At 34.9% G+C, this 15,949-nt stretch overlaps 1 protein-coding gene across 2 annotated transcripts in view; it reads left to right on the top strand.

Annotated features, from left to right (window-relative positions):
• Positions 1-9,100: 9,100 nt before the first annotated feature.
• The window catches only part of arhgap15 (Rho GTPase activating protein 15), a 30,971-nt gene continuing 24,122 nt past the window's right edge, over positions 9,101-15,949 (top strand). The window contains exons 1-6 of one of the 2 annotated variants that reach the window (XM_056755902.1): positions 9,101-9,232; positions 10,966-11,119; positions 12,807-12,866; positions 13,163-13,221; positions 13,353-13,440; positions 14,709-14,798. In XM_056755902.1, coding sequence (XP_056611880.1) covers positions 10,976-11,119; positions 12,807-12,866; positions 13,163-13,221; positions 13,353-13,440; positions 14,709-14,798 — 441 coding nt within the window. In that variant the 5' untranslated portion in view covers positions 9,101-9,232; positions 10,966-10,975. The remainder of the gene's footprint in view (positions 9,233-10,965; positions 11,120-12,806; positions 12,867-13,162; positions 13,222-13,352; positions 13,441-14,708; positions 14,799-15,949) is intronic. The other variant, XM_056755903.1, reaches the window with a different exon arrangement.

Raw genomic sequence — 15,949 nt, 5'->3', positions numbered from 1 at the left:
CTCTTAGTAATACACACCACATGTAATTATTATCTGGTCCCTGTCTTTACACACACACATTTACATCCGTTCAGTTCCTGTCATGTCTTGAATATTTTGAGTTACTGCAATGCATTATACCATTATTTGTTTGATTCTCACGACTGACCTTTTCAAAAACAGACTGATACACATATACGCACCCATCAAACACAATTAAAGTCAGACGGTCTGACCTTAAGTAAAATAAACAATTTCTGTAAACATATTCAGACATAAATAATAGATGACATACTTAAACACACACATGCATAGCTCTCATAGCAATCTGTGCAAAGGGAAAGAATGTCTATTAATCCTCTAAAAGCCCATTGAGTGGGACAGAAACTGTCGATGTGTTTTTTCTCTTTGCAGTAACTCAAAGACACACAGTGTTTCACACAATATATCACTTCCTGTTGCAGTGCCATTAATGTAGGAGTCCAGCGGCGTGCCAGCAGGGCCCGCAATAACAATCGGGCATCCGAGAGACAGCTCTTCTCTGTTCACATACCACCTGTGTAAGTGTTTATGTGGGGGTAACCCAAGGGCTCTCCACTGAGGGAATATGATGCAAGATTTCTGTGTTTGATAGTGTGTCAGCAAGCAATGCATGAAATTCCCTCAAATGTTGTTTGAGAAGTGCAGTTTTGTCTTTTTCGTTGACATCAGACAGACAGATAAAAATGAGTATGTGCAGAGGCAAGCATGTAAGAAAGACGATCAATGGACAGTCGTGACCTTCAAATATGGATGAGATGATAATCAAAGGGAAATATTTAACCCAATCAATAATCACTAAGTTATCTGTGTGTGCTGGGTTGAGCAGGAGCTGGAGAAACAAGGTCTGCACCTCTTTGCTGACCTGATTCGTCGATCTAAGAGAAAGGATATAGATTGCATGGGGTCTGGCTCCTCACTTAGTTTAGCCTATTGATTTTTTATATCAAAACTTGAGATTCAAAAGCCAGAGGTTTGCATATGAAGCACTACGTGTGTAGGTATTTCATGTGTCAACCTTGAGCATTCAATTGTAACAATTTCCTGATGAACAGGTTTTTAAGATGACACCTCTCTTGCGTCCTAAAGGTGCGATCTCAATAACTCTTTATTCTTTTACAGCCCTAACACACCCTGCCCAGCTTGTAAATTACTCGTTTACACACACACACACACATTCTATAATTCTAAAAAGCAAGATATTTTACAACAAGACGTGTTCTATCTGTCTAATTTTACTGTTAAAGCAAACTTTACAGGGAACGTCTTTATTTGAACTTTATTTGAACTTTAACATCATCTAATCCATAAGGCTGTAGTGAGCCACAAATCTACTGGACCACTTACTGTCCAATGCCACGGGTGGTTTATGGGATGCAGGTGGGATAATGAGATTTACCACCTCCAGAAACACACACACCTCTTCAGGTGATGCCCTATCTTGTTACAACGTTCTGTACATAACATTCAGTACATTAGTATAAATATAAAGTCTGATTTTATACTGTACTTTTCATCATGTAGGCATGACTTTCAGCTCTGATATGCTTTTTCATTTCGTTCTTTAATCGAATCAAATTAATTCTATAGATTTGCATTGTTGCAAAGAAAATTGACAGAATACACTATATGGGAACACTTAGAACAATTACTTATTAATATTTTTCCATATTTTAGAAAAAAATACAATTATGTTGAAACAAAGAAATCAAAACAAACCTTTTTATATTTTAGCATCTTCACTGTAATGTCATCTATTTCAAGGATATTTTATTAAGTAGTTTAGTTTGTAATAAAAAAAATGGCATTTATGTAACCCCCTTCGTTCAAAACATATAATTATAACATATCACGCCACATTTTCATTGTCTTTTGCAGAAATTGCTATAATTTTAACAGTTTATGTTAAGTTTTGGTGTTTGTTTTAGTAACCTTGACTAAATAGTTAGCAAATGTACATAATGTGTTGTGTTGAGAGGCATAAGAAGCTAATGAGACCTGTTGTCTCAGTTTGATTGTTTTTGTTAGACTTTAAGTTGACAAGTTCAGTTGCTACTATCCGTTTACGTTTCTGGCTTCATTTAAACATATTTGGCTTAAACATATGGCTACAAAACACATTGATTATTTAATTATTAGCTAAAGATTTTTTTTACTTCCAAATATGTATGATAAATAAATATTTGATTGCTGAATATTGTACCCTTATTGAAGTAGACGAATAGGATCATGATTTTGTGTACCATTGCAAGAACGACTTCCTGACACATATTTAATAATATACATACTATATTTATAATTAACAATCAGATGATGAATTAGTTAGAAACTAGTTGCTTTGAATACAGGGCCCAGTTGCATAAACTTAGCCACTAAGTTAAGACTGTGTCTTAACAACTAATCTCAATAACTAGCAATTAGACTAAAAATGCGTACTCTTCAGATTTCAATAAGATCATTCTTCTTAATAAGATAACTAACTTGTAAGACTAGTCTGGCCCCAGGTGGCATCAGTTGTCTACTTATGAATGACTTGTTTGTCATTGAGTCAGTGTTGCTGATGCAAAGTAGGCCCTTCATTACCAAACACCAAATAACTAAATTAGGATACAATTAAGATTAGCAAACTGTTACACATTAAACTGTTGGTTACTTCAAAACTGACACCAGACACGACTGGCACGACTACAGCTTGTTCTTAATAGGTTTATCGCATGGCGCCACATCCAGTGTGGACAAAATGTAAAATCAAATGGATGCCAGGGTGCTATATTGTCTTTTATCGTGTCGTGTCACATGAGGGGTAGACACGTTGTACGAATATTTGATCTGTTAACTGGTTGCGTATGTCAGATTTATTGCACGACTCGGGCAGAGAAAAGCTGTTGCTATCAAACATTGTTTACGTAATCAACTGAGTCTGTGATATGGTGAAGGGATAGATCAAATAGGCAAATTGATTGATGGAAAGTTGAGAAAGAAAATCATCCTCCCTTTTAAAAGTATTTTTTAGTCTCTTTAAAACACAAAAATAATGTAGTTTACTTTGATACGTGGTGTGCCATCTGTATTTTGTAGTTTAGTTTAATACAAATAAAATTAAGGTATTTCTTTTTTTTATTTTTAAATACATTTTGATGTATTATTGCCCAACCCTGTTTGTACAGATAATAGTGTAAAACTGTAAAAAAAATAATTATAAAATAGAATACATTGTATTGTTGAAGAATTTTAAATACTGTATAAATTAGTACAATTTACTTAAAATAAATTGTGTGATTGCAAGTATCATTTAAAATGGCCTAAAAAAAGAAGTACGTGATGAGTGATTTGCTCATCAAACATATATTAAATGGCCATCATTTCCCAGACACTTCCATGCAGTATTTCCTGGATGTCTCAGGACCGTGGGTCTGTATCCGGTCCACTCAGAGAGGTGTCTGCATGATACTCTCTTCTTTGCTTTTCTTATGTCGCCCCAACACCTAAATTAGAGGTTCTACTCTATTCTCCGCCACATGGACCATTTTATTTATTGCCTATGGAACATTATGCCCAAAAGTGATTTTAATTATATTATGTATGGCATCATAGCATTGCACAATTATACAAATGCATGTATTTTACATTAGGCCAGGTGACTTTGATGTTCTTTGTTTGTTTTGTTACACAAAACTCCCTTTAGTTAAATAATAACATTCTTGTTTACTCGTCGTATCTTAATGTTTGGAAATCTGACCTAATATATGAAACTAAAGAAGAGCAAATGTTTGCCAAAAAGTTTGTAAAAGCCTTGTTCTACCTGACAATTTACAGTATGTACCAATGACAAACATACACAGATATACTAAGACACATTCAAATATACTATATACTATACTCAAATATACCAGTCAATATCAATAAATGACGTCCAAAGGTTAGTTTGTGAAAGGCCTAACTTTTACCATGTTGACCCAAATTAATTAAGACATAGAGATTTCTTAGACTATACAAGAGTCCATTGGTTTGTTAACACTTTTTGTTTTGTCTGCGATGTGCTTCCTTTGCCTGGTACTATAGGTAACTATTCAGTCCGTGTTTTAACTCTATGCTTTGGGTCAGATGTGAATAAAGCTCTTTTAAGTAGATAATAATATCTTTTTACCTCATGTCATGTCAATTGGACGATTATTAATGGCTTTGTTTGCTCTGTTCTAAAGAAAGAATAAAGGAGCTAAAAGAGAGAAAGGGTTCTCCTAAGAAGATGAGGTCACAGGTCAAAGCTGTCGGGGGTTCAGAGGCAGGAGTTTGCTTCTGTGACAAGATGAGCTGCATTGAAGAGATTTAACCCTCTCTGACCTCACTGTCACACTGGATGTCTACTAAAGAGCACAGACCTTAATAGAGTCCAGCCTGAGCGCGTGTGTTATACACTTTCTCGTTTTATTTTAATGGAGTGAGCTGAGGGAGAGATAGATAGAGAGAGAGAGAGAGAGAGAGAGAGAGAGACTCGACAGGGTGATTGGAGAAAATAAAAATGGATGTGTCAGGCTGGATATTAACGCAAAGACACATTTATGCTCTTTGACGTGCACATATAATATTTACTCAAACACACACCGACATATAAACATCAAAAGGCACACACAGCTATTTGGCCATCTGTCCATGCTTTTCAAAGCCGCGAGAAGTCGGATTGTGTCAGCTGTGGACTGTGCTGTCCTCTTGTGGAAAACCATTGACACAGTTGTGTTTGGTTTTTAAATATGGCGTTTAGAACTCCTTTGCGTGTTTGAAGTCCCAAAACGTATTTATATGATTTTTTAGCCTAAGCCATGGGTGAGAATACTGCCATAACTAATGCAATGATGTCAACATATGAGGTGTTGCTTGACAGCTTGTTTTGCCTAAAGCATGTGATGTCCTGTTTGTCAAAGGCAGGTTTGGTTTTCAGTTAGACTTAATTTCTTTGTGATTGTGTCACTTCATGGAGATGTTGAACAGGGAAATTTTATATATTCTTGTATATTTAAATATGTAAACTTGTGTGTGGGCGTGTGTGTGATAATGTGTGTATTTTGTAAACTGGAGTTTCTCACGCCAGACTTCATAGTCATGTCTCTACTCACCAAGGGCTCCATTTCCTGCTATTGAAATAACAGCTCTCTTCACTTCTGCTGGCTTATCTGCTCTAACACACACACACACACACACACAAACACACACACAAAGAGTACATGTTTGCTTCAGTAAATTAATAAAGACATTACGTAGACTAGATTATTTAAAGCAAAAAATATATAAATATAATATTTCACAAACTTATTGTGTTCTAGTGAGAACCAACTAAGGTTCCCTATATTCAATTATATACTCAATGTGTTACTAAACGGTTTTTAATGCAATAAGAAGAATAAGTTTAGTTCCCAAAATAATTATGATAAATTTAGTTAATTTGCAAAAATAGATTACTTTTAAATTAAATTAAAAGAAATGTTTTGTTGTGCATTCCAATTAATACAAATCAAACTGCAGTTGCGTTGTTTTCCATTAGTAATAATAATAATAAATTAAAATACAGCCAACTAACACAATCAAAAATTATAACCTTATCAAAGACATTTTTTAATGAGTATCTTTATTTGTTATTAAACTCTGGAATTTCTTTTACTTTTTTATAATCTAAAGAACATGCTTTCACTACAAATAACCTTTTGTGCAATAGAAAGGTTCAATGGACATTAAAGGTTCTTAGTGGAACCATTTGTGTTCCAGAAGAACTTTAACGTCCATAGAACCTTTCTATGGCATCACAAAACACCAGAGAGTGTAATATTCAAGTGTTTTTGGCATGCATTGCTATATTTGAGAGAATTATTTGAAGAGGGGTATAACCAAACAAACCTACAGTGCCATGACACATGTACTGATTGATTTATGGATGTACATCAACATACACTGACGTTCATTAATGTGCTTACACACAACACAAGGTGTTTATTAACAGTCACAACTGGTTTCTCTTGGTACAAACATTTGAAACGCACACGTGAGCGATCTAAACGGATACCACAGATGTGGTGTCTGCAATATAGTTGATTTTGGTTTATTGTGGGTGTATTTGATATCACAATTTCCAAATCTCTTTTTTCCATTTTGTAATTTCTATCTCTTTCTATCCCTGTTTATCCCCCACCCTCCAACACTCAATCCCTCGCTCTTTTTCTTCATCTGATCAAAGAGCCCCAATTCTGTCAATGCGAGTTTCTGTTCTGGATTACCACACCTCAGGTTCAGGGTTTAATCTGGACTCAGACGTGGGAACTGGGAATCCCTGCCATATGTCCCAGAGGAGGCATGGAAAGAGGTCAGACTGCACCACCAGGACCACGCCTGAGACCTCAACACCTTTCAAAACATTTGCGGTGAAACGGTGCATGTAAGGTGTTCTTTAAAGCTTGCTTTTTTATTGACCCAGGCTTTTCTCAGAGGTGATTTGTTTATGTAGAGTCTAAAAGATTTCTCACCTGTTGTCACCGTTACAAAAGAAAGAAAATCCCTGTAGTGCTTCTTCACTTCCTCGTTCTCATTAAGCTGTGCGCTCTCTCTAAGATGAAGTGACAGAGCAAACACACATCACACAGCAGTGCAGTTTGAGTGTGACCGGGCCAGCTATTCACCCTGTGTGTTTCATAAACACTGGATTAACCCCACTCACACACAGCACCTATCTAACAGAGTGACGCCCCTCAGACTGTAATAGAATCTGACATTGTTCGTGAACTCCACCACATTCCTGCCTCTAATTCTTTCTGTCTACCCCCCTCCAAAAACACACACAGAAACATTAGCTCATGTCTATGTTTTCATTCTTTGACAAAGAGATAAGTATGCAATTGTGATCAATAAATCTTTCTTTCTTAATTTCTATCTTTAACGTCTGATGGGTTTAACAAAGCTGCTCTCTTTGTCACTTTAAAGAGATTAATAAACTCTTTGCACTTCCTCACATCTGCACTGTTGTTTATATCACTGGTTTGCACTCTATCTGCCATTAACCTAAATGGCCATTAAATATCACTGCTTATAATAGTTGTTTTTAACATTTATACATTTGTATTTGTATTTATATACATATTTATTCTGTGGATTGTTCTTTGTATGCACAATGGATCTGAGAGTAACACAATTTCATTCTTCTATATGTATGTTGGCAGAATTGACAATAAACCAGACTTTGGCTTTGACTTTCTTTGACTTTCTTTGACTTTCTTTCTTGCTTTCTTTCTTTCTTTCTTTCTTGCTTGCTTGCTTGCTTGCTTGATTTCTTTCTTTCTTTCTTTCTTTCTTTCTTGCTTTCTTTCTTTCTTGCTTTCTTTCTTTCTTGCTTTCTTTCTTTTTTTCTTTCTTGCTTGCTTGCTTGATTTCTTTCTTTCTTTCTTTCTTTCTTTCTTTCTTTCTTTCTTTCTTTCTTTCTTTCTTTCTTTCTTGCTTTCTTTCTTGCTTGCTTTCTTTCTTTCTTTCTTTCTTGCTTTCTTTCTTTCTTGCTTTCTTTCTTTCTTTTTTTCTTTCTTGCTTGCTTGCTTGATTTCTTTCTTTCTTTCTTTCTTTCTTTCTTTCTTTCTTTCTTTCTTTCTTTCTTTCTTTCTTTCTTGCTTGCTTTCTTGCTTTCTTGCTTTCTTGCTTTCTTGCTTTCTTGCTTTCTTTCTTTCTTGCTTTCTTTCTTTCTTGCTTTCTTTCTACAAAGCAGTTGTAGGCCAACAACTAGGTGGCGCTCTGGTCAAATTGATTCGTATTTAAGTTCATGGACAGTTGTGGAAAGATTTGTGATCCTATTGGTAATGTGGAATGTTGATCAGGACAAACCCACGCAAGCTGCAGATAAACTTTAGCATCACGACATGTGGCATTTCTTAGTTTTCCTGGACTTATCAGATCAATTTCGTTTGTACAAGGCCTACCATTCATTTGCATAGCTTATCAATAGGACCTTTATAATCATAGTCACCGTTCTTTTAAATTAAGTTAAGTGTTGATAAAACTAGTACAAATGTAATAAATGTGCGTGATGAATAGGATGAATACGAGACATCTGCAAATGTAAGCGAATATATAATACAGTGTTCGTGTGTGTGAGTGTTTGTCTCCATCTAGTGGCTACATTGTAGTACTTCTCGTCTGCGTTATAGATTGTATGTGCACTTATAATCTGATATACTGTTGCTTTTACTTATACATCGGTCATCTGTCGCTGTTCTTGAGCAATACAGTGAATGACTTTATAAAGCTCAAATCGCCTTATAAAATGTTATTTTCTCATGTGGAAATGAGGTCTCCATCTGCTGGACTAACTGTGCACTGCATTCAAAATTGTATTTAAAATAATCTCTTGATAAATGACTAGTTAGTTAGACAACAGAACCAGAATTGTATATCAAATATTACTACTGTAAATATGAATATTAACATGAAACATTATTAACTTCTTAAGACTACCGTAATTTAACTGAATATTTATATAGCCGTAATGCTGAAGGTGGAAACAAATAAACAACAATACAGAATATACATAGAATGTTAGAGAATGGAAAATAAAAAATACATCTCCTAATATATTATTATGTTTTATATTATTATACTGTCACTGCATAACAATTACACAAAGTCCTATTGTGAGACTGATGATATTTCCTGTGTGAAGAGAAGGATGAATTTGACATATTAAAATGTTTGCCATCATACAGTTAGAAATGTTTAACATGTCACAATCCATTTACCTTAAAGGGAAGAGGATAACTCTGAAAATTAAAACCAGAAGAAATATTATTACATATTATATTCATTTCAACTTATTTTTAGAAGAACAAGAACAATTCTGCCAGACACAATACTACAGTAGAAAACAATTCATCGCAGTACAATAAATAATGTCTCTCACTTATCTAAAAAAAATCATTTAACTAATAACCATTTTACTCCGGAACAGACATAAACCTCATATTAGCCTGATGCTGATTTTATTTAATCTGCAAACAGCAGCCATCTTGACTGAAACGGATGTTACAGGCCTCAGGAAGTGCAGAGTGTGTGATGTATGCACTAATACTTGCACATCTTGAAAGAAGTCAAGTCTCCCATGTGACCTGTACACTTCCTCCAAACGACACTTTCTTTCTCTGTCTTTACCGATACAGAATTTGATCAATATTCTTTGGTAAACAACGTGAACCAGGTAAGAAATTCTTGATCAATTTTTAAGAGCTTTGATGCAGCAGATCTGTTTAACCTGGGCCTGAAATGAACAAGGAAAGAAGAGAATGCGATGTGGGTGGAAAATGGTTACTGGTGGTTGTTTAAAGTGTCTCTGCTTATGTTTCTGGCTCTAGATTTTGATCGTGATGTCATTTCTTTGTAATCCATTTCAGATTAATGTAGTTTTTTAAGAGGAGATGGAAAGGAAAAGTTACTGATGTATCTGACTTGACTTGTTTGAATAAAGTGGAACTTTTGTTATTTTGCATATAATTAAGCCATCAAAGTGTCATTGACTTTTTAATATCTATATATGTTAGGTGAGAAGTTCAATTTTTGAAATCTTTTGATGGGTTTTTTACCTTAACTACGTCAGTGGAATAAAGAAATGTGCAAAGTGTAGTAAATTTATGGCAAAATGTCAAAGTGATTCGATTGAACCTGTTCATTTTCATTCACGTGTAAGTTCCAGTCACTCATGGAGGAGGTTGTTAACTTTTGCCCCCTTAATAAACCACTGAAAGAAAGGCAACTTATCATGCATAGAGAAAAGTGGCATTGAGTTTCCGGTGCATTTTGTTTTTGAAGATTTATTTATTTCCTGTCATGTCAGAGTGTTGCCATGTCAACTGCAGAGTTCATGTTTTAATAGCTTTAGAGACTTTTGGCTTAAAATCTAAATTTACGCATACAGAATTTGTCCATCTTCATGCATTGTCAGTGGTGCATGTTTTACATTTAACACTGTTCATCTTGAATGCGTTTCTATAATGAGAAGAAAAGTAGACACTGTGCGGTAGACCTCAAACTCAGAGAATTGGCCATTAGAGTGAATCACATTGTACACTTGTTTTGACATAAACACTTTGGTGTCAAATGAAGCGGAAATACATATAATTCAATCAGGCTGATCAAAATATGAAAACAATTCATTGCTGTTCAAGTGTAAGTTGCTGTTCAGTACATACACATGTAGCGTAAAATGTAGTTAAGGAACTCAGACCCAGAGAAAAGTGTAAAGTTTTCTCAGAGCAGTTCCTCTGCTGTGTGTCTTATGGTGCAATCAGACTGATGTTGAAACCACAACTAGAAACAATGCTGTTTAATCTATATATATATATACTAAGAAGATATATGAAAGCTCAGCTTTTAAATTGTGATCGCAGTTTACAAGATGAAATCAACTCAGGAAATGAATTCAATTCAATAGCAATATTGATTTACTGTATATTGATAAATTCAAACTTGTCTTCTCTCCTTTGTGACAAAAATAAAACGGATAACTATTCTAGTTTGACTTATTCTATTTTTGACAGTAAAGCCTTTCTCTGAGCAAAAACGATTCCAAGTAATATATCAGATGCACATAGCAGAGGGTTTGTATGCTTTGAACTAGTGTTAAACTAGCGGCAGTCTTAGTACAGACAGTAAAACCACATCGGTATGCATTAAGTCAAGAGTCAGCTTTATAATAGAAATATATTTTAATCAGAAGGGTATAATATATTTTTTGTAAATGCAGAGTGTTTAATGAGTGAGGTCATCTCATGTGTTTTATGTCATTTTATCAAATTTAGAATAAAATTTCCTTATTACACATAAAAGCAATAATTTTTAGTTTAATTTAGTGAAACGTGACAACTAGCCCCAGTCTTTACTAAATGCATATTATTTACTAAATATTAAGAGGAATTATGCCATTTTATTTGTCAGTGTCAGAGCAATGCACAAGCAGCCCGGGCTGGTACTTCCTGGAGCTGTTCAGATGAGGATCAAAAACTCTCAAAGCAACTCTGGAGAGAGACTCAGCCAGACTAAGTCTATGGTCCTTCCAGACCCTGAGACACTACAGAAACCTGTGAGCTCTGTGAGTGGGCACATGCGCACTTTCACCACATGTCTTGGGTAGATTAATTTAATGCTCACACATTGGTTTTTGAGCTGTGATTCTCACGAAACCACTGAAACACCATGGCAGTAAAGATTTGAACGATAAAACATTAAAAAAATGTAACACAAAAAATGATCAGATTAAAGATAATTGTGTTCTATACCATATTCATTTTGACATGTATTCTATTGCTCTTTCTGCTCAAATTCTCACAACCGTAATGCGTGTTGATTTGTCTGAGTGTATTATATGTTGTATTTAAACAGAGTAAAATAAAAAAAACATTGTAAAAAAAAACAATGGGAAATTCTACTAGATATTCTCAAATGACCAAAAAAGTAAAAAAAACGATTGACAGAATATTCATGTATTATAAAAATGAAGAAATGGTGGAAGAGAGAAGTGTCCTCGACTGAAAATTCTCATCCTCCGTATCATTTTTTAAGACACAGAAAGATATTTACATACATACAAGTTTGATTTTATTTGAAGAAGTACATCTACTTATACCCTTTTAACTGGCTCACAAGTTAACAAATTTCTTTATATTTTTCAAGTTAAAAACTTGATATTCTCTTGTCACGCTGTGAAACAACTTTTTCCCATGGCATTACCGATACAGGTAGTTTTCCACATTTACAGCAATTTTACATATAGGCCTATAATATTCTTTTAAAATATCATTCTTTAATGTCTTATTATGTATGATTAATAAAAAGTTGCTAGGCATCATGGCTTCGCTTGTTTTTAGCAAAACATGCTATGAGATGGTCCGTTTTAAATGGTTGCGGTAATGAGAATCTTTAAGGCCTTTTTTGTATTTTTTTATTGTGTTAAACTGTTCGTAAAAGTTTTGAAATGAATGCTTTAAAACATGTCATACCTTGTTTTCAATTGATATAAAGGGAATTTGTTGATACATGTGTTTTTAAGAAAATCATGTCTGACCAAGATTTCGTGAGAATCACCAGTGTAAATCAATGATGTATGTTGATACATTACAATGCAACACATGAAGCTGTGAAGCTGTGTGTTGAGAAACACTGTAACTGAATGTGTCAGGTATAGAACAGCAGAGGGCAGCCCAGCACTGCTGAACGTGGCCTGCTGGTTTTATTCATTTCTCCCACAGTTCTGTCAACACAGCATGCACAAAACACAACTAGCTGCAATTGGTTCTTTTTTTTACGTTTGATCACACTTTGACAGATAAACCAACGATTCAGTGTCATTCTGAGTAGTAATGTATATTTATGTATTTAGTCATTTTTATGATACACAAGATTTAAAACCTACATTACACCAGTTTGTGATTTTTAATTATTATGTGATTGTTTTAATTATTAGATCTTCTTTAAAAATATGAAGATCGTTCATGTATTATTTATATAGAGATATCAAAGGATCAGATATGATTTAATATATAGCTTAATAGAATATTTGTATGAGCAGTAATTCATCTGCATATTATTTACATAGACTGTCATGCACACCAAACAGAACGATAAAAAGTTACAACATAAATACATGACATTAACAATGCATGAACGTACGGAATTTACGTATATAGAAAATTAACATGTCCATAAACTCATTTTTAGGTCTCACAAAAATTTAGTAATGTGAAATTGTTCATATTGACTTAGCAACACTCTTTGTTTAGATTAATCGTCACCGGAGGAATCAGTCTCAACATAACATGGAAGCTTCTGTTGGGCTGCAGGTATGATCTGTGGTGCCTCCTTTATTTTGACACAACATGAAATTGGGTTTAGATCAGAGAGCATGGAAATTGAATAATGAGCCGGTAGTGAGGACGCGATGCTCACCCTTCGTATTATGTTTAGTTTGCTCAGTTGAGTTGGTATTCATCTTAAAATAAATGACGTGCATTTTTTTAATTCCCTTTCCAAATAAATTAAACAATCAAATTCAATTTTACCCTGACACATTTTTTATCATTTTGAAGAATTCTGAAAGACAAAATAATTTGTGTCTGTATGTGTTTTTATATTTCAGCCTGTTTTAAAAGAATATATAAACAAAGCCAAAATTGCTGAAGGAGGGAAGAAATTAAGGTTTGTTTAAATATTCATATCTTTCTATCTGTATGTCTGTAATGATACAAATAATAATAATATTGTTTACAATTTAAATTGTATTAATTAAAAAAATGAATGAAGAAATTCAACCATTGATATTTTCACAGGAAAAACTGGACTTCAACCTGGGTTGTTCTCTCCTCTAGTCAGCTATTATTCTATAAGGAGAGCAAACAAGAAGCTGTGGCTAATTTGGTAAGACACTACAGCTCTGTTATACACATCCTACGCATATTAACACACGCCCAACAGAGTGCATTTAGTAAAAACATTTAATGCTGAGAATTGTTAATTATCTTGCTCTTTCAAAACAGGGAAACGGTTATTCTCATTGAGAATAATAAGAATATAATGTGTATAAACAGAAAACAAACAGCAGCATTAATGAATAGATGCAGATGTGCATTGAGCAGTAGCCTATAACGGTTAACGAATGGGTGGAGAAACGTAATGATTGCTGAGAAAATATTTACCCATCATGCATAGAATTATACCAGCATATCATTACTTTGATGATTTGAGTGAGCATGTGGCAGTAATAGAAAGAGAGAGAAAGAGAGAGAAACAGAGAGAGAGAAAGAGAGAGAGCGTGATACAGAGGTTGAGAGGTTTTTCTACCTTGGCAGGCTTGTCATTCTTTTAAATGAAACATCGAGACCATCAATGAGGTCAGCTCGCGTTTGGTTCAACATCACTCATGGTCAAGTGGCTATAAAGCCCTCAAGCCTCTCAGCCATTTCTGAGGCCAATACACACAGAGGTTATCAGGATCAAGTTAAGTATTTTTGCCACCTCATTAAAACAGTAAGACTGCTCTTTCAAATAGTTTAAAAGCCAGAGCTTTTTTTTGTATAAAGCGCAGACATAATAAATGGACGTTTCTCCTCACAGATGTCATAGATTTTTATAGAATGTGTCAGTTGAAGGGATTGTTCACCCAAAAATGAAAATTCTGTCATCATTTACTCTGTATGATGAATTTTCTGCAGAACACAAAGGAGGATATTTGAAGAATGTCGGTAACCGAGCAACATTAGAACCCATTGGCTTTGCTTTTGTGTCTATAACATAGAAGTGAATTGGGAACTGTTATTATTCGGTTAACATTCTTCAAATTTCGTCTTTTGTGTTCTGCAGACGAAAGAAAGTCACACAGGTATAAAATGACAAAAGGGTTAATAAATAATGACAAAATATTTATTTTGGGGTGAACATGCGGTTTTTCAGATCATGCCGTTTATCAGTTGTTTAGTATTTAGAAACACTTACATTGCGTCCAGAATCAGTGCTGGGTAGGTTTGGTTTGTGGTGGTGGTTCAAGATCAGAAGGACACATGATGTTAAGAATCTACTGAGCATTTCATCATTAGATCTGGGGGAGATAAACGCGATGTCTCAAGCTCTGTGAGTTTTAACACAAGCTCTTGTGTCAGTCTTGGAAAAAGTGTCACATTTTTTCACAGAAACCCAGTTGTAGACCAGATGGTGTGGATCTGTGTGGGGCTGCAATCGGGTGGACAACAGAGAAATCAAGCCGAAAGAACGTGGTGCAGGTGAGACAGTTGATATTAGAATATTTTAATTATTGCATAGACATATTAACAGATAAATATTGTCTCGTAAACCTCAATGGCAAAGCAGTATTGAGACAGATCTCTTGAGTCACAAGGTCTCACCTCTAATAACTTGGCCCATAGCTTCAGCTGTAAAATCTATCCTTTTTTCTTCAACTCAAACTTGTAAGGTCACAGCTTAACCAAGTTGTTCAATGCATTTATGAAGTCTCAAGGGATTGAAAAGACTACAGGGGAATCCAATTGCTCAGTGAGCTTATAGAGCTTTCACCAGACCCTTCTTAAAGGCTTGATATTGTCTGTCAGAACTGGTGTCATACCTCTTAAAATCCCTCAAGTGTTTCTCAAGAGATGAGCGAGAACATATAAGCTGCCTTTGAAAAAAATACACAGTATTTTATCCGCACACCAGTGTTTGCAATGATCTGGATCCAAAAGCATCCCTTGATATCTCTGTCCAGTCAATTTTTGTCCTGAAGACTTTTCATTAAGATTTATCTAAAGAGAGATAATCTTCAAGCTGGTGTGTCGGGACGCCCGGTGATTATCAATAAATTGATAGCAGAGTTAGCTTTCATAATGATGCAAACCGTGGATAAAAAGCCGATCTCTTATAATGTTTTATCACTGCGCAGTACTTGCCGTCCAGTGCTTTGGCCAGAAATCTTTTTCGGCAGGAGAGATTAAAAAGGCTTTAAACAGTAATCTTAAATAATCCAAACTCTCGCAAGGAAAAAGTGCTTGTAATGACGGTACCGAGCCATTTCGTAGTCTGCCATTGCTGTCAATCAACCTCAACCGGGATTAGAAATTAGTGCGGAGGGTTGTTAATTCAACGGCGCTCTGAGTTAGATTTGCAATCTGTGAGGCATTCAGGCGAGGTCTCGTAGATCTGCTCGGTTTAGCCCATGACAAAACACTTGTGTCACATGAGGGATAGTTGCGATTAAGAAGTTCACTTTCTTTCATTGGAGGTTTTGATCAGTGTCTTAAGCATCTAATGTTGACTTTCAGTCCTTTTTATGCTTCTGTCACGTCTAATATTAACCTTAAATGCTGATGCAGATCCTTATATCTCTGCTTATACATAGATTACAGTGCTTATCGGTTGAAATGTAGAAGCCTTGATT

This window comes from Triplophysa dalaica, chromosome 8 (genome assembly GCF_015846415.1).
Source record: "Triplophysa dalaica isolate WHDGS20190420 chromosome 8, ASM1584641v1, whole genome shotgun sequence".
Lineage (NCBI taxonomy): Eukaryota > Metazoa > Chordata > Actinopteri > Cypriniformes > Nemacheilidae > Triplophysa > Triplophysa dalaica.
The sequence above is the reverse complement of the archived record's forward strand: the minus strand, read 5'-3'. Positions and strand labels throughout refer to the sequence as shown.